The sequence below is a fragment of the Rhea americana genome, unplaced genomic scaffold, assembly GCF_003343005.1.
Source record: "Rhea americana isolate MKP2758 unplaced genomic scaffold, rheAme1 scaffold_12, whole genome shotgun sequence".
Classification (NCBI taxonomy): Eukaryota; Metazoa; Chordata; class Aves; order Rheiformes; family Rheidae; genus Rhea; species Rhea americana.
In genome coordinates this window covers 2,520,890-2,544,936 of record NW_028185261.1, presented here as the reverse complement: position 1 = coordinate 2,544,936, position 24,047 = coordinate 2,520,890, and the positions used below count along the sequence as shown (strand labels likewise).

At 36.5% G+C, this 24,047-nt stretch overlaps 1 protein-coding gene across 1 annotated transcript in view; it reads left to right on the top strand.

Annotated features, from left to right (window-relative positions):
• The window catches only part of ZNF804A (zinc finger protein 804A), a 152,566-nt gene extending 129,500 nt beyond the window's left edge, over window positions 1-23,066 (top strand). The window contains exons 3-4 of the mRNA XM_085320920.1: window positions 17,165-17,295; window positions 19,575-23,066. Of these exons, the coding sequence (XP_085177046.1) occupies window positions 17,165-17,295; window positions 19,575-22,872 (3,429 nt within the window). The 3' untranslated portion in view covers window positions 22,873-23,066. The remainder of the gene's footprint in view (window positions 1-17,164; window positions 17,296-19,574) is intronic.
• The last annotated feature ends 981 nt before the right edge of the window (window positions 23,067-24,047 follow it).

Genomic DNA, 24,047 nt, shown 5'->3' with positions numbered 1-24,047 from the left:
TCAAGCGCAAGCTTTTTATTTATTTATTTATTTATTTAAAAAAAAAAGGAAGAGGAAAAGGAAAAAAGGATGACTAGAGAGAGTATTTCCAAAGAGATTTTTGTTGGTGTTGTTCAGATGCTTCAAAGTAGTTCGGGCCTGAAGCAGAGGTCCATCTACCACACTTCAGAATTCCTGCAAGGCATATACTATTCCCAGGCTGATTTTAGGATCCTTTAATTTTAATCAAAAATAATTCCCTGAACTTCTGAGTGAGCAGTGGCAGTCCAAGCAGAACTCTCAAGCTCCTAACAACTGGAAAACAGAATTTGCAATTGGGAATCCTGGGCAGTCTTAAAATGACTGGTATGAATAACCTCATTTATGATGATGACATGGGGGGTTATTTTAAAAATGATGGATAACAACTTAAGTGATAGATAGTCTTTTCCAAATGATGCCTGCAACTCTACTGCTATTGTATTTTCTTTTCAAGTAGCCTGTTGTAACAAAATACTGTTCTAGTATTTTGCTTTTGCTCTGTACACCTGTCTGGCTATAACCAAGAGAAAGATTACATAGCAAATGACTCATCTCTCTGACTTGATTGACAAGAAGATCAACAGGGCAAAAATAATGTCAAATCATTTTCCCCAAGCAATGGTGAGCAGAAAGATTATTTTCTAAAAAGTGCTGGGTTTGGAAGTTTCTTCTTCTTTCAGTGTAAGGATTTAAGTAAAAATTCAAGGTTTATGGCCCCTTTGAGTACAGCTTCACTACCTGCTCATCATACAATGCAGATCCATCACTGGAAAGGGGCTTCTGTGCATTCCTCTATGGATATGCACGGAGAGGTTTGATTCCTTTGCAAATCCCTTGAGTTGCCATGTGAAGGGGAATATTTGATCTGTGGCATGTAATTCATCCATAAGTAGGTGACTGAGATTAACAGGGTTTAGTAGTAGTCCATATCACTTTTTTTGGTCCACAGCAGAGGACTGTAATATTCTACAGATGAGTAAAACTCTGTTCTTAATCATTGTTCTTATTTTTAAAGTAGAAGGAAAAAAGTGGAAGTATGATTTTGAGCTCAGTTAGCTCTTGGGGCAAGTCTCACACAAGCAAGATCATGGTTCTGTGTGCCATGCAAGTTTGGAATTTAATGGGGAGCTGGAAACAGAAAAATAGGGCAGCCTGTGAGTTCCCTAAGTGGTGTGATACCTTGCACTTATGGAAGGAAGGGCTCATCTGCCTGAGGGAAGGGGCAGCTGGAACGTAGAAACCTGCTCAATTCCGTGCAGCGATAGACGTTCTGAATAGGTCCCTCTCATTTCCCCGTCAGGTAGCCTGCTGGGCTGAAGAATATAAAGAAGGGGTATGGCATGCTCTCCTGAGCGCTTCATTTCAAGCGCTCGTTCGTATATGTGTGTTTTGGAAAAACAAAAGCATTGTTCGTAAAAAAAGATAATAATACTTCTGGGAGCACAGATGATTTCTGCAAAGTAAACTTCTTCATAAACTGCTAAGGAGAATATTTTCTTGTACATTTATAACTGCTGTAAAATTGCCTGAAATATGAAATAATGATAGTGTGTTTTCTACCATGACAGAGACTGTAAAAGGTTTTGGCCTTTAGTACACTTTAATGGATGCTCTAGAAACAGCTATAGAGGAACTGACACTTTCATTTATTAATTTGTAATTGTCTAAAACAAATCCTGCTTTTTTCCCTCCCARTAGACTGAAGTCTAGTATATGTTAATTGTTCTGGCACTTCTCCTGTCTTGACACCTTGACAGCTCTTGCCAACTTTTAAAAGTTATTCTGTTATGAAAATTGTACCTCTACTGGTTATTCTCCCATAATGGCCTTGTCACTCTCTTTCTTTTTTCTTTTTATTCTTACATTAACGTTCGCACTTATAGTGTTGCCCCCTGAGAGGAGCATGTTCTCTAATGCCTAGTGGTAGGTCAGCAATCCCTGTTTCAGAAAGAAAGTAAAAATTAAACCCAGCCTTTTATTTTGCAAGTGTCTGCCTAGGGCTCTTGTTTTGCTAAGGCCCAGGTAGGTATTTTCTGTTCATTAAAGAAATGAGGTTGTACAGTAAACTGATTTATTAACTATACCACCCAGTGGTCTCATATCATCAAATTTCACACTGTGTAGGATTAGAGCAACTCATATTTTTTTTTTTTTTCAAAAAAGGCTGCTAATTAACATCCTTGTGCTACAGACCATAATGGTACTTCAAGAGGTGGCATGTTCTCCTTTGAGTCAGTACTGGAGCAATATAATTGTGATGCTGGAGTTGCTGCCTCTAAGACATAAAATCCAGACCTTGACCACTGTGATAATTAAAGTTCCAAGGCTGCTTTCTTAGGAGCAAGGATGTTAACTCCAGTGCACTGGCCAAATTCCAGTCAGGTAATTAGATTCTATTACATGAATCCCCCCTGCAGCTTCAGCTGATTATAGTATCTTCTTCCCTCCCCTTCCTAGCTGCTACATATAATTGGTGTGCGCTGTCAAATAGCTGCCATGTTCGTTATCAGCAGTGGTTGTATTTCATTGATGAACGGAGTGATACAGATGTACTCCTCAATGCCAGCACTTGGAAAAGAAATTGTTACACTGTAAAATTCTTTGATATTGCAAAGATAGATTTGAGGTGAGTAAAAATAGTACTTTTCATATTTGAGTATTTCAGTTGCTAGAAATCACTAGTTTCTGCATTTGAGTTGCATGTCAGTAGATGAACAGTGTGATTACCCTGGCACTAATCAGACCAAATTGAGGATAATGGAAGTTAAATTCAAAATTTTACTTCCACTTGCTGAAACTACAGTTGCAGGAAGTTATTTGGGAGAAGGTTTTTTTTGTCTTTTTTGGTGACTACTCTGACATGCTTTAGAATCTAAGTTTCAAAAATCTTTCTCTCTCTGACCTTGAAGATGGTGAAGTTGCACAAAGGTGGGGAACCCACAATATCTGTGACAGGCATGCAAATTGTTCCTCTTCAAGCAGTTGTTGACTCTGAAGTCTAATAATCTCAGGTAAAATGGCAGCATAATTAACTGTTTCACTCTGTTCAGAATCTTCAAGAGCAAAAAGCAAACTTATCAAAGTCTGCTATAATTAGAGATTTATTTTCAGGTTCCCATTGGGATGAGCCTGGAAAATCAAGCTGCCACCTCTGTCTCCTCAAAGAGCAGGGAATATAGAAAGAACAGTTCTTAGAAGAAATAATTGTCACCCCAGGCTCTGCCATTACCGTTAAGATTAAGAGTGAGAAAACTGAAGATATTTCCATCATAAACCAATTCAGAGAGCTGTTACAGAAGATGAGAAATTGTTCAGGAATTGTACAAAGGAAGTATCAACTCATTTAAATGTGAAGGGGAAYAGTCATCAAGTAAAGGGCAATCCTACCTTTCAAGCATTTTAGAATCTTTGAAAGTATCAACAAACACAAAGAGGTGATATCTGGCTAATACAGTCTATTTGGGTTTCCAGAAGGCTTTTGACAGACTTTCTGGTGAAAAGCTTTAAGGAACTAAACAGCCATGAGAAAAGAGRAAAAGTATTGGAATGAACATCTCAGTGATTAAAGGACAAGAAAGAGAGGATACCATCACTACATACCCTCATGAACGTGTGGCATTTTGTTTAGCATACTCATCCATGGCCTGAGAAAGGGTGAGCAGTGGAGAAACAAAGCCTGCTACTGCATGTAGTTGCTCAAGAGAGTAAGAAGAAGGGCTCACTGAGAAGGCTGGATAGTCATTATTGTTCCAGTAAGAACTGCAGTCATCAAATGAAATTAATGAACTAGCTTCAAAACAAAGCAAAGGAGGTGGTTCCATAGGCAATGCATATAAAGCACTTTTACTTCGATGCCCAAATATAATATAAATACTAAAAAGTCATTGTTTTGAAGTGAAGCTTTGGAGAAGAGCTCTGCTGGCAGTTACTGAAGTCACAAAAGTCCTAGGAAATACCCTGAGCTAAAAATAGCTGGGTCTAGAAGAGTAGAAGGGAAGATTTCATACATGCATACTTTCATACATACATACGTACATACTGGATTCTTGAAGCATCTCCTAATGTCACCTGTTAAAAGACAGAACGTTGGACTCAAGGGGCCCAATTCTGCATCTTTTCAGCCGCTCTTCTATGTTACAGCAAATTAAATAGCTGAACTTTTAGTTGTATGTTCTCTGGAAACAATTGCTAGAGGAGATGGAAAGTGTGAATGGTAGAAGAGCTGACCGGAGCAGTGTAAGTCTCTTAAATTGTATTGTATAGAGTGTCAGTGGCTGGAGAGCTTCTTCAGAAGGAAAGTGAAAAAGGCAATGTTTTCACTGGTAAGAAAGAAATCAGGATTGAAAAACAGATACAGATTGCAGATGTGCTGCATATAGGACACCAGCTGGTATCTTAAGGGTCAGTAGAAACTCCAAATGCAATGATTTATCCTTAGTGATATTGCCACAGGCAGAAGTGAAAGTTCACATCATCAAAGTGACGTGTACTCTTTGTAAGCACATGAGATTTGTTCCATAACATCTGTTAAAAACGGAAGGCAAGTCTAAACCATGCAAATATATCTACTTGTTTAGGAGGATCAGTGTTTCTCTGTTCTGTACGAATCTAGCATTCAGTTAGCCTCTGAGGTTATCAGTTGACAAGGCTGCACAGCATGGCAAAGTGCAATGCATTCCTAGATTTACCTTTACATTCRAATCACATCTTTTTGTATGCCTTCACTTCTGTGACTTGTGGGGTCAYTTCTTCCTGAGAATTGATTGACAGTGTTACTGTTGATATAACACATCCCACAGAACAGATCATCTTCAAACTGCAAGTACCATCTAAACAGATCAGTTGACAGCTCAACAGTTACTTAAAGGTGTAAGACTGTTGTATATAACCTTATCTGAACTATTTGTTGCCTTTTGGAAAATCACAGATCTGTTTTCAGTAGTGAGAAGTCYTGGGACTTTCGTTCCTTAAATGTATGAAGATTTGATAAATAAATCCACCTTGCACATATATTGCATGTGGTTGTGTATGYGCAAAGTATCAGTGAAGACTTTGAATTTCTGGCAGAAAGCCATTCTGCCAATCTAAGCTTAGACATTTACTGATTTTTTTTCTTAGACTTCACCAACTTCTATTCACAAATAAAAAGTGTACCAGAGCTTGAATTTTTAACACTACAAAGTATTGCTGTCTTAATTCAAAAGGTACTGAAAATCCCTGTGCTGTAAAGTGCTATGTGTTGCTAAGATTTGGAAACACTATGCAAATGTTCCAATTGATTCATTAAAAATAAGGAGTTACTCCTTTAGTCCCATGATGTGGTCAGTCAGAGTCAGAAATGGTGTATGGATCTCCTGACTGTCCTTATATAGAACGTATTTCACCATACTTTAATTTAAAAATGTGTTAGTCACCCAGTGTACAATGCTTTCATTTGCTCATGTAGCCTAGTTTTGTACCACTCACATAAGGACTGTTGTTCTTTCAGTAYGCTTACTGAATAAGGGAAAATGATCTTTACTGAATTGTATTTTCTACTGTAACCAAGAGACCCTTTTATATGTATGTTTGTGTTAGAGGTAAGGCTGGAAGATTTTTTTTTTTAGAAGTTTTCAAAGTGTTAGAGCTTTWGAAATGTTCTAAGTCTTTCTGAGTCCTTCTGTGACTGTGTAGTTGTGTCCCATATAAAGAAGCAATAAGTACTTTTAGAGGATGACAACTTGATGAACTGATAGAAGACTTTATTAAAGAATGGGTCACTTTGCTACCATTAAGAAAATGTGAATTCTAATAAAGATCCCAGCAATATATCTAAGCTATGCCTAAGGGAAAAAGTGTCACTTGTGTAAAATTTTGTCCTCTTAATCTTCCCTAAGCATCATCTACGGAAATTCTGCAAAAAAGARCAGGATGTGGAAGGGGGAGACAAGAGTCTTAGGATTTTTTTTCCCCCCTTATCCCAAGCTAGAGGGCTCTGCAACATACTGCTAAGCAGCAACCACAAGGCAGAACTAACATTTTAGGACCAGCCTATCTTGAGTGATAGTGTGAATACTGACATCAGGTATCTGTAATATCTAATTTTCCATGGATGATAACATGTGTGGAAAATAGTAAAATTGTTGGCAAGATGTATGGAAATATCATGATTTGCCTYTGTGTTTTTCATAGAAGCCCAAAGATACATATAAAAGAATTTGAACCCAAGTTTGTGAAAATGTTTTTGTTTGTTCTTCATTACTAATGCCCCGAAGATTTTCTAGAAAGAATGTGATTTGTATAATTTACAAAAAGAAAAGTGAATCAGAACCCCCCCAAAAAGAGAAAGAAATTCACCTGGAGGATTCTCCTGCCAGATGAAATATCAGCAGAGATAATTGGTTCAATTGGTTCAAGCCTAAATCTTGTGTAAAAGTGCAGCAACTGATACCTAAATATTTGTTAATCATGGAGTGGTATAGTTACTCCTGTGCAATCTTTGAGGATAGTAAGATGTTTGTTTGCAGAGATGGGAGAGTTCTCAGAATAAGCTGATTTTTTCTGAAGTTTGTAAGAAAAGTGGGCAAAGTTTTCATAGCTGTCATCTGTAGTTCTTAGTTGAAAATTTCTTTTGTTTGTTTCTTTGTGTTTGCTATACAGAATCTGAAGGACTTTTTTTACTCCCCTAAATACACAGTTACATTGACCTTGAAATGGTAAAGCTGCTGCTCTTATTTTCCTTTTTCTGCAGCAATGCTTTATCTAAAAATACCTTCCTACTGACTATAGACATTTTAAATCTATCTTCTGTTGAGATATACAGAAGGTCCACCTAGTTAATTGCACCTGTTATTTATATGTCAGATACATAACTTTTTATGTGCTTCTTGTTTGTCTTGTGCTTCTTGAACATACACTAGTTTAGATTTCAGAGTTTAATGCTCTAGATAYTGGTTTATGCGTTCCTCATGGTGTGTCCTTCACCCATTAATCAGAACCTGTATGATGAGAGTGGAAGCATTTTTATCCAAATATSACTGTTGTTACAGGAAAGAAAAAGAAAATATGCTATTGTCAGTTTTCCTTAAGTCTTTACCTTTAAGAATGTGAGCTGAGACTTGAGTACTTTTCCTTTCAGTAATGAGCTCTATCCTATTAATTAATTATTATTTTTATTAATTTCCTAGTGATTCTTAATCAAGGATAGGTAGTCTCCTGAAAGGTTTAAATCTGATTTAGGCAGAAGTATATTGCCCTGAGTTGCTTCTAGGATATATTAAAACAGACAGCTTGATCTGCTGTGTTGATTGTCGCTTTCATCCAAAGTAGCAGCTAGTTTTCAAAGATCAGGTTCCTGAGCAAACACCTTTTGCAGTTACGTGGATAAAAGAAACACACCTTACATGCAAAGTCAAGAATTTGTTACTAGTCTAGTTAAAGTCTTTCATTAGTTTATTAACCTAAGGAAGAAAATATTAGGCCAATTGCAGTAATACTAAATACCCAAACTTTCTAGTGTTTAAGCCTTTAAGGTGTTATGGTGTTCCACCAGTGCTCCTTAAGAAGAAAAGATAGGTTAACATAAGTTGTCAGCATCATGAGTTCTTCATGTGGAGGAGTATGATGTTGATATTGGTGGTTTCTTCCTCCTCACTCTACCATCTGTTTGGAGTCACTTTTATACATTTGCTGACACAAACTATCTGCTCTTTCTTTGGTTCACAGTTGCATATTATAGCCACATTTATTATATACATTAAAAAAAAGAAGTGTCAGATACTGCTTTGTTCTCTTTTTATCCCTAAACCTATTTCTATCCATTTTCCAAAGTTATATTAACAAGCAATCATTGACCATTGGTGAGTTGTTTATAGCCCTGGGGCCCCTGGTTTCATCCTGTGTTTGTACTTTCAAGGCCTCTGCTGTGCTCATATGCTTGTACTTTCAGCAGTCCATCTTAAAATCCTGTTTTCCTTTAGTAGCCTCAAGCTTGGCCTTACTGAATRTTCCAGTACTATTTTATTAGCACAACCTGGTCACACATGTATCCTTGCTCTAGGATTATTAATAGTTCATTCTGCAATAACAATGATGCATTAGAACTAGACATATACAGGCAGTGCTCTTGTAACCATTTGCTGCCAATGTCATTACAGTAATGTCACTGGTATGTTATCGAAGTTATTTTGCAACATACTTCAGTTGGAATGTTGATAGGGAAAGCGTAAGTCAAACAATGTTATTGATTAATTTTGTTTTACAATATGCAATCTTAATATTTAATAATTCTACTTCTTTAATGTTGTATTTTTCTCATGGGACTCTCTATGAATAATATTAAAAGTTGACTTAAAGTGGAACTAAAATTTTGTCTGTGTAAGTTAGTCCAGGTGATGAGATATGTGTCAACATTTGCAAAGGCCTGTTCTTCTCTGTTTGCTGTGTATCATTAGTGAAACTTATATATAATTTGAACAAGCTTGTCAGTGTCTGGAGACAAAAGTCTCTGGCAAGGACCAGACCCTGCTGCTGAGAAGCAGTTCCTGAACAAAGGCTTTGAACACCTCAGTGGTCCAATATGTAACCAATATGAAAATGTGATTGTGATTTCGCTCTGACAGAAGGAGTCATATAAAGAGAATGAATTCCTGTATCTACTTCAACCTAATCACTAATTAGAGTATTCTTCAAGGATTATGGAAAAAAAAATCCTTTAGTGGACCTGACCATAAATATTCATTCCTCATTTTCAGTTATTATACACATCGTAAAGACTGGAAGATTTTGAGATTTGTTTGGTTCATTTCAGTCCCTATGGCAGTCTTTCCTAAACTGTCAAGTTACCAAAGAGGCTGAAACAAGGAAACTGAGTGTAAAAATTTATGCTTGCAACTTTTAATATGTTTTTAGAAAAGATAYTTTGTTTGAAGTGAAAGGATAACTGCTTCAGATTGTTTTCCTAAKAGCCAGAGTATCTTTACCATTTTTTTAAACATTGATGACTGCATGAACAAAAGTATTTATCTTAGAGAGAAATTTAAGAGCCTTGTGCTTTAAAAAGTAAATAATAAAAAGATTAGTCAGCTTTAACATGCAAAATAATTTGAAAGGAACTAAAATAAGAAAACAGGACTTCGGTCCTAACAAGGACTGTGGAGCTAACCGATAGTTGTACCTTACTAGTAAGTCATGGGACTAGGTGCATTAGGTAGATATACCCAACTAGGACATCATGGAATTATTTCCCCAGGCATAATACTAGAAGTGCTTGCAGGAAACTGCAGAGAGAGAGAAGGGAAAAAGATGAAGCAGCATGATCCTACAAGAGATAGAGAACTTCAGTGCTGGAGATGCGATGAATCATTTTGACCTATTCTGATAGCATTAGAGGCTGAGTCATCCGACAGTTTTGTGCCCAACTTCACTGTAAAAATGTCCCACCATACCCATCTTAATAATCACAATGATAAACATAACATACAGTCGCTTATGCAYGTTTTTCTTGCTTATTTGAAAAAAGAACAGTGTAAAACAGTATTCCACTTTGTGGCTTTATCATCTGAGAATAGATTCTAAAGTTATCTAAGTGATTCTCAACCAAGAAGTAGAGGTGACCTTTCTTTAAAAGGAGTTCTGAGTGAGGTTCTGATGGTTCCTCTATAGAAGCCTGTGAAATGATTTTTGGAAAGTGAATGATGTTCAAGGATGGATTTTTGCAGCAGCTTAGTGTACAGATAGTGTTTAGAGAGGGTGTTGTGGAGCTCTTGTTATGCGTGGCAGATTGTAACTAGCCAGGGAATGAAGCAGTCATCAGCATATAGCACTCAGTGACCGGTGTCCACCTCAAAATGTTAAGAGGCAGTGACTGAATGAATGTATATTCTGGTCACAGCAGAACCGTCAGAACTTGAAAATATTATATATGCTTAGAAGAAATATTCTGAATACTTAATTTCACTGGTGGAGTGAAGGGAGGGTAGTGGATAATGCTGTGGGACCAGTGAATGACACTTCATGTCTGAAATGGTCCATGCTGTGTATTAAGTCACTCCACTTGCCATTAAGAAGAAGCAAGGACAAGCTGTTGCCTCGGARGGCAGTCCCACATTTAAAGCAGCCCTACACTTCTGAGACGTGAGGAGTCAAGCCCACAACTTAGCCCCTCTCTCTGTGCTAGACGTAACCATTTCTTAACAGGATTGAAAATGATCTCTTGCATATGCTTTTTAAATTAGAATCCTAAATGGTGCAGATGTGAGTGAAAAGGTAAAGTGATCCTTAAAGAAGTGACAAGTATCTACTTCGTCTTTAATCTTTGTGACTGAAGAAGCTCCTTTGACTGTTACTGAAAATTCCCACATTTAAAAAGTTGACTCTCCCTGAATGCAGCAGGTGTGTGTCTGCTTACTTAAAGAGAAGCAGAAATAGGCCTAGAGTCATTATATTAAATACCTTTAAAATTGTGGGCTAGTATGTGTAATCACTTTTGAGATGTACAAATGTGTTTCAGCATGCTGAGCTTATCATTATCTATTTAAACTAAATTGATAGGCAGGATGCTAATTTTGTGTTTTTATGCTTTTTTTTTTTTTTTTTTTTTTTTTTTTTTTTTTTTTTTTTTTTTTTTTTTTTTTTTTTTTTTTTTTTTTTTTTTTTTATCTTGGCCATAATATTTATGAAGTACTCTGCTGATTTTTGCTGAAGCTAACAAAAAAAAATATCTTAAAGCTTGCAACATGATCAGACAGTTCTTATACACATGGTTACTGGCTATCTTGGAGAAATATTCAGTATGCAACAGTCAGCAATTTGGCATATTAAAAACAATGCTTTTGCACAAAGGCAAAGCTGRGGCCATTTAGACAGCTCCAGATAACATAGTTRTCTTAAAACAAAAACTACAAAAATYTTAATTTATGCTCCAGAGACTGCTACTTGCCAAAATCCTTGGGGTCTTGTTGTAGTGCAAGCCACAATGCTATCTGAATCCTSCAAAAGGGCATACAGTAAGGGAACAGACATTCAAATAGCAGAATGATGTCAAATTAAACATAAGACTTACCATACTATAAAGGATATTAAAAGGGATTGGCAAGTAAAGGGAGAAAGTCTATTTTTTCTCCCATTGCTCCATGACATATCTTTTGCAATGACCTAATCAATAGTAATTACTAAGATCTTCATCAAAGGTTACTAGCTTTCATGTATATTAAATGAGTGTTCCGAAGTATTTCTTGTTCTAATTTCGTTTGTGATTTTGAAAAGTTCTTATTTGCTTTTGCTTTTCATTTTAAGCTCAGATTTCATTTATATTTCCTGTGAGCTTACATAGCGAAATCTAGCTGAACTCAAGACAATTTAATAGGAGAGATACTTCATAGCTGAGTATGAAGTAGACTCAAAAGCTAATCATTTCTCTTGATAAAAGAATTTCAGAACAGTTTTGCTCAGGTTATTCCTGTCCTAAGTTAAGATCTAGAAGTTCCTTTCAGTAAACAGTAGATTATTATAAGAGTAAAAAGGATCAATGTGAATTTTGAGATGTATAACATAATATATATAGTAATTAATATAAATTTTGTGTATAAGATTTGAATATAAGAACTAGTTCAACAGTTCTTTTTGTGCAGACTATACTACAAACTGAACTACTATCTATTATTTGAATGTGTTCAAGCCACTTTTTATTTGTGAAGATTTGCAGTGAATCAATTCATTTTAAAATTAATGCTAATTTACATCCCCTGATCACAAAAAATTTCAAATGCATTCTATAATTAAGCTGTTGTATGTGTTTCTGAGGGAAACAATAAGGATAGAAGAAATACTGCGTTGTACTAACAGATCAGAATGTCACTATTAGTCATAGACAATTTAATCCATTCTCAAAATCAGAAATAGCACCTATAGACTGAGGTCTGTAGTTTCCTTGAAACTTACTATTTTTTTCTGTTTAAGTGTATTAATTATTCAGCTATTGGAAATGAACATTCCTGCCTCTTTGTCTTTGTCCCCCCTTTTTTCCCTAATTTCCTACTGAGCGGAAACAGAGAGTGAAAGTGTTTGCCTACTTGCAAATAAAACTTCTAGTTAGCAACCTCCTTTCTGGCCCATGACAGACACATAAAACACTCCCAACCTTCTCTTCCTGTTATTTAATCGCACTTGCTACTGRGAGTTTGATGCTGATGCTTGTGGTAGCACTAGGAAATAGCACAGTTTCACATCAACTGAATCCACGTATTCAGTGATAGTGTGGATTCCAAGGACTTGTTATTTTAAATTCCTGCATGTATCTATAGTTGTAAGTTTTAGATTTCTTCTAATATTAAAAGACTATCAGCAGCATATGGCTGTAGTTTGTGGCAGAAATAGAAGAAGAAAAGGATTATTTACAAAGGAATATTCTTTGTCTGAAGGTCTTCATATCTGAACACAAAAAATGTTCTGTTGCAAATGTCTGGACCCCTCAATTTTTAAGATAGGGTTTAAGTTTCATAACTTAAAGTGAGGTGTACGTAGCCATAGGCAGAGACATTTGGAAGCAGCATATGATTTGCAACAAACTGAAAATTATTCACAAGCCAGCAATAGACCAAATAATAGGTTTATTGAAGACGTCTAAAAAACAAAGTAAATGATCAGTGTTAAAGTAATTCATCCACTGATCAAATGAGAAGATGAGRTAATTCATTGTATCAAATAAAAATCATAAAAATGTTGGTTGAAAGGAACGTCTGGAGGGCCCAAATCCAGCCCAGCTTTCTGTTCATTAGACTTTGTGGAGCCAAGTCTTGACTATCTGCAAGGTTAAAGATGCTGCAGACCCTCTGGGTAACGTGCTCCAGTGGCAYACTACCCTAGCAAAGAAGTTTTCCTAGCTTTCCTATCGAGAAGAGTTTGGCTCCATCTGCTTTGTAACTCCCCTTAAGTGGTTATAGACTGCTTGTAGCTTTCCTCTTAGCTTCTCTTCAATTGCAGAAATATATTATAGGCATTAATTTAATACAGAGTGAAAAAAAATGATTGTCTATTAGTTTCCTTCTTAGCCTACTTTATATTTCTGTGGTTGAATTACTTCGTTGAGAGATCTTGCAGTTTCTCCTTTTGTTTGAAATAACTTTTCTCATTTCATTTTTGCTTATAACACTAATAATATAAATTTTTCTGTTAGTATTTCGCTGCTGCTTTAGTTGTTTCTATAATCTTTACAAAATGAGCGATTTTCTGGGTTTTTTTTAATAATACGAAAGATGATTGTGAAAAATGTGTAGAATTGCAGGACACAATGCAAGAAATGCTGCTGTATTGTGCTCAGTAAAGTGAGGGGGTCTCCAGCTGCATAACCGTAAAAGATAAACCCATACAAATCCCCAAAGACTGAATGAAAGTAAGGTATATTTTATATCTTACTAAGTAATACTTTCTTTTAAAAGGCACATTTCATTCCCCATTTATGAGAAGTCTGCTCTGTTCAGTTATTTACCTCTTTGAAACAGGATACTAATACAGTCTGGCATCACAAGTATTTATGTAATGAGCATGTTGTCACTGTTTGTCATACCATAATTCATATAAAGAAACAACAACCCWTCTCAGCTAATGAAGTTATAGAGAGCAGTCATATTATTAATCAGAGAAAGGGGAATTATCTCGAATAATCACCAAGAGCTAATCCCTATGTAAATCAGTAATCAGATTTTTAAAAACAGCATTGAATCCAATCAAAAATATGTTTTATAATATATACAGCTTTAAAAGGCAGAACTATTTAATTTCTTTTAAAATAAATTTCACATCGACATTGCCTTTTAGTAAAAAAAGCTCAGTAAATGTGCATTTGACAAAAAATTTTTGAAGGAATGTTTTTCTTTCCTGAGTATCATAATCGTGATACATTAATCAAAATTATAATTTATTAAAATAGTCTTCTAATAGTTTTTAGCTCCATCTTTTTTTTTTAAGGCATTTATTAACATCCGTGATTYTGTAGGAGGCTTGTATATCAGTGTCATTACTGTCAAATGCAAAATTAATCTAGCAAATTAATTTTTTGCTACTTTCATTTCYTTTTCTACTCAGATATGTATATTATGCACATTCTGTAGTGTGTTTACTTTCCAGAAACGCACTTAAATAAGATTACAGCTTGCAATATGGTGGTCTTAAAAAAAAAAAAAACAGTTGTACCTATCAGTCCAAATCAATTATCATGTGATATGTGAAATTGTGATTTTCACTAATTACTGTGATAGTTCGTACACTACMAGAATGCCAGGGAAATCTTTATTGTAGTCAGTTTTGTTCTTATTAGCTTATTAATATGTAGAGAATCAAATATCTAACTAGGGAAGTTATCTACAGAACAAAATTCCAAGAGGAAAAAAAAGATTSCCCAAACCAGAGGAGCTCATGCACATCCATGATCTTCCACATTTCTGTAATCATAATGAGACAAGAAGGTCTGTATCCTTGTGGCAGCCAAAGCTATCACAAGGTAGTTCTCAACAGAAGAGTAGGGTTTTTCTTGTTTTTATAGGATACAGTCTTTTTGAGCTCTACRTGTATGTGATCATCAAACTTTTTTTGGTTCTGAAAAGGACATTCCACCTGAGATAGAATTAGCAAACCCTTGTTTGCAATTTTCCCCTCTCAACTAGGTTTGGTTCAGAAGCTGGAGCTTAAATTACATTCTCAGAGTTTTGATAGATTCCAGTGTTGTTTGAAGGAAGGAAACATGCCTGATATGAGATCTRTAGCAAACTCTTCMTGTTATTTGGGCTGAGGTTTACAGAATATTTTATAGTTAGGGGGGCAAGAAAAAGAAGTTTTATTTCAGTGAGCTGAYTTTAAAAGYTAATAATTGTGTAAACTTGGGAGAGATGATTCAATGACTGCTGGGAATACTGTCATTTTTCSTGATTTTAGGTAAAATAAAAAGACAAGAAAGAAGCAAAATTTGATGTCATGGCTATTAAGATTTGTAATTTTATACCTATCTTGACCAGAAAATAAATTTATGGTATGATCTGCATATTGTCCACAACATTAAAATTCCACATAATTTAATCATGAATCCAAGGTCAAAAGCAAATTAGCATACTAATATCTGAACTGCACAGTGCTGAAATCCCCTGATAAACATCTTTCTGATGCCTGCCATTACAGATTTTGTGACTGTATCAAAGTTGTTCCTAGACTAGTGAGATAAGCTTTTTGCAGGTAGAGGTTGTGAGAGCATCTCCGAATAAGCAGTCCTTAGCTGGTGCTTTTGTTGTGGGTAGAATGTTTTTTGTGTAGGATATTAATGCTACTGAGAGAGCTTGAATCAGTCCTGGTGCTTGCTAAGATTTCCCCTTCAGCTTCATAAGCTTTGTTAAAAYCTCACTGGTTTCCAGTGATATTATCTGACCCTTTGTTCTTCAGGGTCAGTTCTGTTAACATGAAATTATATGTTTTAAACTATCAAATGTTTTATTTGAGGCTGGTTTTGTAACGTAGTTCCTTTKGCTTTTTTCTCATTTTATCACTTGTTAGCATAGTATTCAGGTAYGCTATGTTTCGCTCTTCAGTCTTTACATGTTTTCACTAGCCTGAGCATGTTTATTAATTAATGTCTTCTCCATGTTTTTAAGACCTGTTAATTTGAAGTACTACTGTTACAAGTGCATAATCTTGAGTTTTTAAAAAACCCACAATTTTGTGGGTAGTAGAGGACTTGTAAAGACGATGTATGAAGTGCACTTAATGCAATAATGTCTTGGCTTTAGAGAGGCTTTGATCCACAAAGGCACAAAGGTATTTTGGCACCTAGCTCCGAAAGCAGGATCTGTGTTTGTGAATTAGGCATTGTGATTCCTTTTATAATGCAAGGAAAGATTTAGGAGACTCTACCTGAGCTTTTTGAAAAGTGGCATTCTAAAAAGAACTGCCTAATGTGATAAATGGGGAAAGCAAGGGGACAAAGGTGAAGATACTAGAAATGGCTTCCCTTTGGAAATCAATTTAGGATTTGTTTAATTTGTATAATGCATCTTCTGCTGCAAGCATGAAGACAAGACACCTGAGTTGGATTCCTTTGAGTGAGATGCAARGATGTGAATTTGTTCCTCATGTATTGCTCTCATGTATAGTTTTACTGATGCATAAGGTATGCGAGCTAATAAGGTYTCTTCACCTGGACTTACATTCCTCAGTTCAACATGATTAAATGGTGAAATGATTCCCAGCTGAATTCTGTCTAAGTAGGTGGAATGATTTTGCTTTGGCCTTAGTTTTATATTTAGGTTGAATAAAATAATCTAGCTTCCCCATGAGCGCAAGTGACCCTCTTGCAGGATCCCATTGTAAGACTAGAGAATTAGGACCAGACCTCCCATTGCTCAATACTTTGTGAAGTTRCTTTGAAAAAGACTTTGATTTGTGCTCCTCGTATTCTAAGTGGCAGTACAGTGTATCATAGTAATGATGCAGGACAGTGGCAAAYGAGGCATTTAGTTCTAGGAATCCCATTTAATTTTTCATTGTAAACTATTTGTTGAACTCTGTACTTCCTAGGACCTACGTGTTTTGAGCTGATTCATAAAGAGAGCAAAATATATGAGGGAATCATGTTTAAATACCATATGACTGCCTGCTAATTATTTGCATACTGATCCATGGAAGCAAACAAAAAAACCAACAGGCATTAAACTATTGAAGTTAGTTATCATTAGTGAATAGTTCTGCCACGTGTAAAGGCATAAAATGTTATATGAAGACTAGAAGAGTGAAGTTGTTTGAGAACTAGACTCTTGGTGGTTGTATGCATACATAGGCTCCTTTGCTTAAGGAGCATTATTATTATTTATTACTATGTCAAAGAGAACATCTGTGGAATGTTTACGGGAAAAGAGGGAATGGAGGCTAACAGTCACGACCAGAATTCTGGATGAACGTGGTTCTCGTCCTGCTGAGACAGATCTGTATTAATCACAAAGCTGCAGTAAAAATCATCTAGGTTACCTCTATGGTAAATTTTGGTAATTCATTTGAAATGTGTAAATTTATTGAATAAATCACTTTGTTTAAGTTGGAAAACAGCTCTTATTATGAGAAATGCAAGAAAAGAACTCTGATTATAAATGTTTATCAGTCCGTTCTTGTGTGTGATTATTTCTCACAGAGACTCAAGGAGCTGAAACAGAGGGAGTTTGCTCGAAACGTAGCTTCTAAGTCAAGAAAAGATGAAAGAAAACAGGAAAAAGCCCTTCAACGTTTGCACAAGTTAGCTGAGCTAAGGAAAGAGACAGCCTGGTAAGTGAATAGCTACTGAAATGTAAAAAATACTTTAAGATAATCCCTGAACTGTTAGCTGGTGCTCTGGGACACTTGGCTGTTAGAATCCTCAGCTGGAGCTGAGCACACATTTTTATCGCATTTTTGAAGCAGTATGGATACAGTAATTTCATTGACACTATGTGAAGAAATAAATGTTTAACGTTAGTTTTTCAGTGAAGCTAAAATGACATGTATTTTTAGTTTAAGAAAAAGATTGTTTCATATATATTTCATAAAACCAGGCACACTGGTTGAAAGCTAAGTGAACTAGGTCATGCATTTGAAGGCTGACACTACTTCATTGATGAGGTGAGGAATACAGTCCGTCTTTCTAGGATGTAACAGATCTCTGTGATTTCATCTGGAAATGGCTTGCCTGGGAAAGCATGCAGAAATCTAGTTTTAAATTTCAGTGACTGGATGCTTTATATTAAAAGATAAGTGCTCCTTTTTCCTGCTCAACAGAGTGTTTACTTCTAATTGCAAGAGTAACTCCTCACTAGTCATGCATTTTACTATTGACTCTAGGTATACCAATGAAGTTAATGTTAAGATGTGACCGTATTCTTACTAAAATCTGATACACTTACAAGTTACTGAGAGTATTTGTACTGGGTTCGCTTTTCACAGTGGAATCTCATGGAAGAAAAATGTAGGTGCTCAGATGATCAGAAAAGTAGATGCTCAAAAGCAAACCTTTTCATCCACCAGATTAACTAGCAGAGAGGTGAGACTGTAAGACCTGTATTTCTGTTTCAGCGGTAGCATCCATAATTTGTATGCTGGGCAACATACGGAAACGAAGTCTCTCTAACCAAGTGGATATATGACATGAATCTTGTCCATTTGACATGAGCAACACACATCCAAATTTAATAATTGAGGATTGTGATTTTTTATGTTCTCAGCTTTCAGTATTATTCCCCGAAATGTCCTTCAAAATCTGACTTTGGTAAATTTCAGGAATGATGTATTGTTTTTCTTTTTTGACATTAGTGAAACATAAATATTGTTGGTTTTCTTTTTGCTTTTTTGTAAATGTCCTTCTGGAGGAGAAGTTGCCTCTGAGTTTTATTTCTCTTTCATAATTGCTTTCTACTACTAATTTAGGTCCTTAGATATGTGATATAAGCAGACACATTTTTTTTTTTAACTATCATTTTTTAAGTTGGGTTTATAGAAGAAGWCAACATTTTATTTTGTTAGAGAAAGGTTTTCTTTTATATTTTCAATTTATGCAGAACTGGAAAATGCAGGACTTCTCATGAGGAAGTCCTTTCTCACAAAATCTCTACCTTAATTTCTGGACCCACTAGATTAAATTCATCGTTCTTTAACTCAGCATTTCTCTGCCCTAAACTACACTTGCAAGGTTTCCCTATGACCTGTCATTCAATATTATTGTGCACTATGAAATATAGAAAATGTGGTTGAAACAATAAAACATTTTTTTTGGTAACATAGGAAGTTTTCTTACTCCTAATGTTGCGTGGTTTTTGTGGATCCTGGAAAGCTGGCAGTTTAAACAATTTTTGCTCTTCTCCTTCCTTCCTATTAAGTCAAATAGAACAGATGGGAAGAGGACATGAAWTGAAGAGCAGAAGTAGAGTGATTAATTTTTTCTCAAGAAGGATGAATCACTTACTGCACTACTATCAGCTGAACTACTTTCCTGAAAGTATTTTTCCATGAAAGAAGTTGCTGAGATTGATACATTTACGTTTGTGAACACAAATAAGAAGGGAAYTGATGGGGTGATTGCCTGTAGGTGGAGAAGCAGTCACTAGGATTATGACTAAGAGGGAGGTGATCCATGAGATTTTTTAATATATTCTCTGTTTTAATATATTTTGTGGCCCAAAGGAAATTTAAACCTCTGCTATTTGTAGTAATAGTGTTGAAACCATGATGGTCTATAGGGAGAAGTAAGATTTCTAGAGAAAGATAGCCTTTTCTTAGGCCAGCTTGTATGGCTAGGAAAAATGAACTACCTTATAAGAATATTAGCATCCTAAAACCTCATAACCTCACGTGAAGGAATTCCAGGTACAATGTTTACTCTCTTCTTTTAACTAGTCCAACTGATCTTACTAAAACATAATGAATTTTTAATATTCCCAAAAGACTCTATAGAGTCTTCGTTTCCTTAAATTTTTAGCTACCAACGTAACACCAAGTTTCTCTAGCAGGAATACAGTACTAGTATCTGCATTTCTTTGAAGTGTACTTATGCTGAGTTTTATTTTCCTTTCTAGTGCTCCTGGAAGTGGCCCCATGTTCAAATCCACTACAGTAACTGTGCGTGATAATTTCCATGATATCCCGCAAAGTGCTGCCATAGACTCTGCTAATATACAAGATTTCAACTGCACATTAACAAACAGTGCACAGAATTCTAAAGATGTTCCTTCTGTTATTTCTTCCACTGCTGAAAATGCAGGTAGTAATAAATCTGACACTAATAAATTTGGAGATCAAGTTCAAGGAGCTCAAGGACATAAAGTTGGGTTCTCTTTTGCTTTCCCTAAGAAAGCAGTGGTCAAACTGGAGTCTTCAGCTGCTGTTTTCTATGAATATAATGATGAAACAGCTATCGAGCGTGGGTTTAGCAGAAAAAGTAGATTTGTTCCWGGAACTTGTAATCCTCAGTCTCCATCGGCAGAAATAGTTCTGTGCCCTGAGGAGAAACATAACTGTTCTTACCCACTGGTGGAAAAATACACTGAGACAGAGGAAGCTCCTGAAAATCAGGAGTCAAAACAACCAGCCAGTAACAAAAATGGAATGGTGGAGAGTCCTGTATTCATTCCTGATGTTTCTCATACAAAAAAACCTGTCTCTTCTGATTTGGATAACTACAATACTGATATAAGTACATCAGATTTACCAGATCAAACACTGTCTACAGGTGCGGCCAGTAATCATGTGTTGCCSTTAGTATGTAACAGTTATGAAACRCTGGGAAATGGATCTCTTGCTCAGACTGCTAYGGAGGATTCTTTATCTCTGCAAGATATTACAGGGGAAAATGATAAAGACAAGAACAGTGATTCATCCACAATTGAAATTGAAATAAAACAACTTGGGGCTGATGCATTAATTTCATCAAATTATGAAGAAGATAATAAAACTCCACAAAGCAAATCAGACACACGCAAGAGACCCTGTGAACCATTTGTTCCTGTTCTTAGCAAATATGGATCAAATATACTTCAGTGGCCATCGGAAATGTTGATCTACACAAATACAGACCCATCAATTTCTTATAGTTGTAATCCTTTATATTTTGACTTCAAGTCATCAAAAGCAAGCGACAGTCAAGACAAGCCCAAGCATCAGCCAAACATACCTCACTCTCAAGACAGAACTGAATCCAACCATAGCCTAGTCTTAGATTTTACAAATAAATCCACTTCAAAATGTGGTGATTATGAAACACAAGTGAATAAAAGTGTATGCGACTATACAATACCTCTTATAAATGATGTTTCCCTCATCAGAAATTGTGATCTTGCAAAAAATCAAGATAAAATGTGCTTAGATGAGTCATTCAGGTTTAGAAAAATAGAAAAGCGTCACATTTTTAAAAATCATTTACGACAAAACACTGTGACAGATGAGAAACATAATAAAGTCCGTATCAAAGAAAGCCATGTAAAATGGCTTTGCAAAAATAGAAAACGGAAAAGGAGAAGAAAACTGTGTCATTGCTGTCATCATCATCATTGTTGGGAAACAGCAAAAGCAGAAATGAAGATTTCCTCAGTGCCTGAACAGGAAATTAGTTACGYAGAAGAAAATAAACATCAACATCTTCAGAATAATCCAGAGAAGTGCAGATGTAGTGCAGGGACTATCTGGTTACCTACAGGTGAGCTACAACAGTCATATCAAAAACTTGGCTTTGAAAACAAAAGTCATAAAAGAGCTATAGCTACATCAGCTCGTGTATATGGGGACAGAGGCTCATGTGAGATTTGGAGTACAAAAGATAGTATCCGCAGCACCGATTCTAACCACAGGAGGAGTAAAGCAAGCTCTCGGAGACAATCAAAACAACTGGCTCTGAATTCTAGAAGACATAACTTAATGTACTCTAGAGCAATTTGCAGTTGGAAAGTCGGAAGATCAAGCTGTAGCCCAGAGCGTAAGTGTTCAGGACGTTGCAGTGAGGAGAAGAGTCTGAACCAAAATCAGTCCATAAAGAGAGGTTACAACTTTCTGACAGATGAACCTGAAAAATTCCATGGAAAACGAAGGCAGCGTACCTATTCCTGTTCATCAGATGAAACTTTGTGCAGACAGACATTTTTAGCAGAAGAATATTTAAGGCAAGCGARTACTATAGCTGCACATCACAAGGCAAAAGGGAGACGCAGGAGGAGGAAAACTAGAATACATCATGTATTTATTGACAAGGATGCAAGAAGTGAGACCTCCAGACCTTTGGAAGAAAATTCTACAAATTCTGCATTAAGTATTTTGGGAGAACTGTTGATTCAAGACAATGTAGAGCAAACTAATACTGATCCCAAAGTTGTTCAGGGAAAAAATACAGATGAAACAATGCAGCCAGTGGAAAACAAGTCATGTCTACAAACTGATGGTTCACGTTTGCTGGAARAAGAGAAACTGGCAGAGCATTCAGCAGTGGAGAACCCTGTGAGTACGCTTTCGGAAGCTGTCACGCATTCGGCTGCTTCTGTTCCTGAGCATGGTGTTCCGGTGACTGCATCCACAGAGGACATTCTGGAAGATGAAAAGAAAAATGAAAATATAAACAGTTGTGAAAATCAAGCTCCTTATAAAGTGCCCATCAGCAACAGAAATTTGGAGCAAGTTTTTCCTAAATCGCTTCTTTGCCAGTATGAATTGGCTGAGTCTGTACCACACGAGAAAATTAATGAGGTGGCCAGTGAATGGGTCCGGTGTAATTCTGGCATTTTTAAYAGCCCACCACCTTTGCCATTCAAAGAAGCACATCTAAACAGTCATACCTTTTTAACGACCGAGCAGTTAATTGCCCCCTTTACACTGCCAGATCAGGCATTGATATTTCCTCCAGATAATCATGAGAAATTCAAAAACCTCCAGTCTGAAGCATATCAGCAGATCATGCAGCAAAATATGCTGGCTAACAAAGTGAAATTTACCTTTCCTCCCACGGCGRTCCAGCCCCCGAGTTCTCCTTTGCCCTTACCTTTGCAGCAGCCGCTGTGTTCTACCTCGGTTACCACTATCCATCACACTGTCCTACAGCAGCACGCGGCTGCAACAGCAGCCGCGGCAAGTACGTTCAAGGTGCTTCAGCCCCACCAGCAGCTCCTCTCGCAGGTCCCCGCTCTTTCCAGAACACCTTTACCTCATCTGTCGGTGGGACCTAGACTTTGTCCAGGAGGCCATGCAACTTTCGTTGCTCCGGCGCATTTGCCGCTGATTCCGACTTCAGTCCTCCATCCAGCGCACCTGACCTTTCCCCCGCTGCCGCACACGGCGTTTCCTTCGCTGCTCTCACCGCATCCAGCTGTCATTCCACTGCAGCCACTCTTTTAGGACAGATTTCTAGCAGCAGCAATGGGAAAAAGGCATCTTCAGATAAACAGACTTGCTATTTCTGCAGTCTCCTCAGCTCTGCAGAACAGTTCTGTGAAATAAACAGGTTCAAAATTCTCATTCATTTGGAAGGATTTACTGTAAGTATAATGATGCAAATATTCATGTAAAATTCAGACCTATACTATAATTAAAGCACTGAATAGTCTGATACTACTATGAACTATATATATATATAAGTGCAAATCATGTCCTAGAATATGTATAATGTATGTAAAATATATTTATAGTCTGTAACTTATGTTGTAAAGTATTCACTTTTTGTTTTTTATCTTTGTGTATTTGCACCTATTTAATGTTTAGACAAAGCTAATGCACTATGTTTTGTACTCTGTTCTCTGAAACTGTAAATCTAGTGACAAACTATCTCTTGCAATAAATTTTTGTTAATTACTTAATTATATCAAAAATCTTTAATTGTAAGCCTCATGGATGTTCTTCCATGTTGTTGCACATTTGAATAACATCCTCTACTCCAGCTGTATTCGGATAATCAGGTTTCGTATACTTCAGTGATTTATCACAGAGGCTCAGAGGCTAATACCTTGAGGGCAGCTGTCTTACCGAGCAAGAGAGAAAGGATAATAGATCTGTTTGTGTTAGCAGTTTGATGTCACCATGACAAATTTTACCTCCTTGGAGTATGTGCACAAACTGCTGACTGTTTGAGCTAAACCCTTTTATATTAAACCACAAAAAGACTATGTAACAAAAATAACATAAATGATGGAGAAAACGAAGAAAAAAATCAGAGACAATTTGACTTAAAAGGGAACGTTCAGCTACCTTGTAGTGAAACCATGCAGCACAGGGAAGGCCTTATTTCCACCAAGCCTCCAGCTCTTTTCCTTTTTTGCACGCCTCCATTTTGCATGTCCACTCACAGGGTGTCTTGTCTATTTTGCTCTGAAACCCGCGTTTATACTTAAGTTTGAGCAAGTTCGAATTCTGTACTCATCTAGGTGGTAGACGCTGTAGCCTCTCCGTCCCCCAGGAGATGGTGTGCAGTAGACTGCTTACCTTAACATGGAAGTCTGCTCAAAAGAGTCAGCTGAATACTTACAGGCTGTCTTTGATTGACATATATCTTACATTTACCTCAATGGGAGACAAAT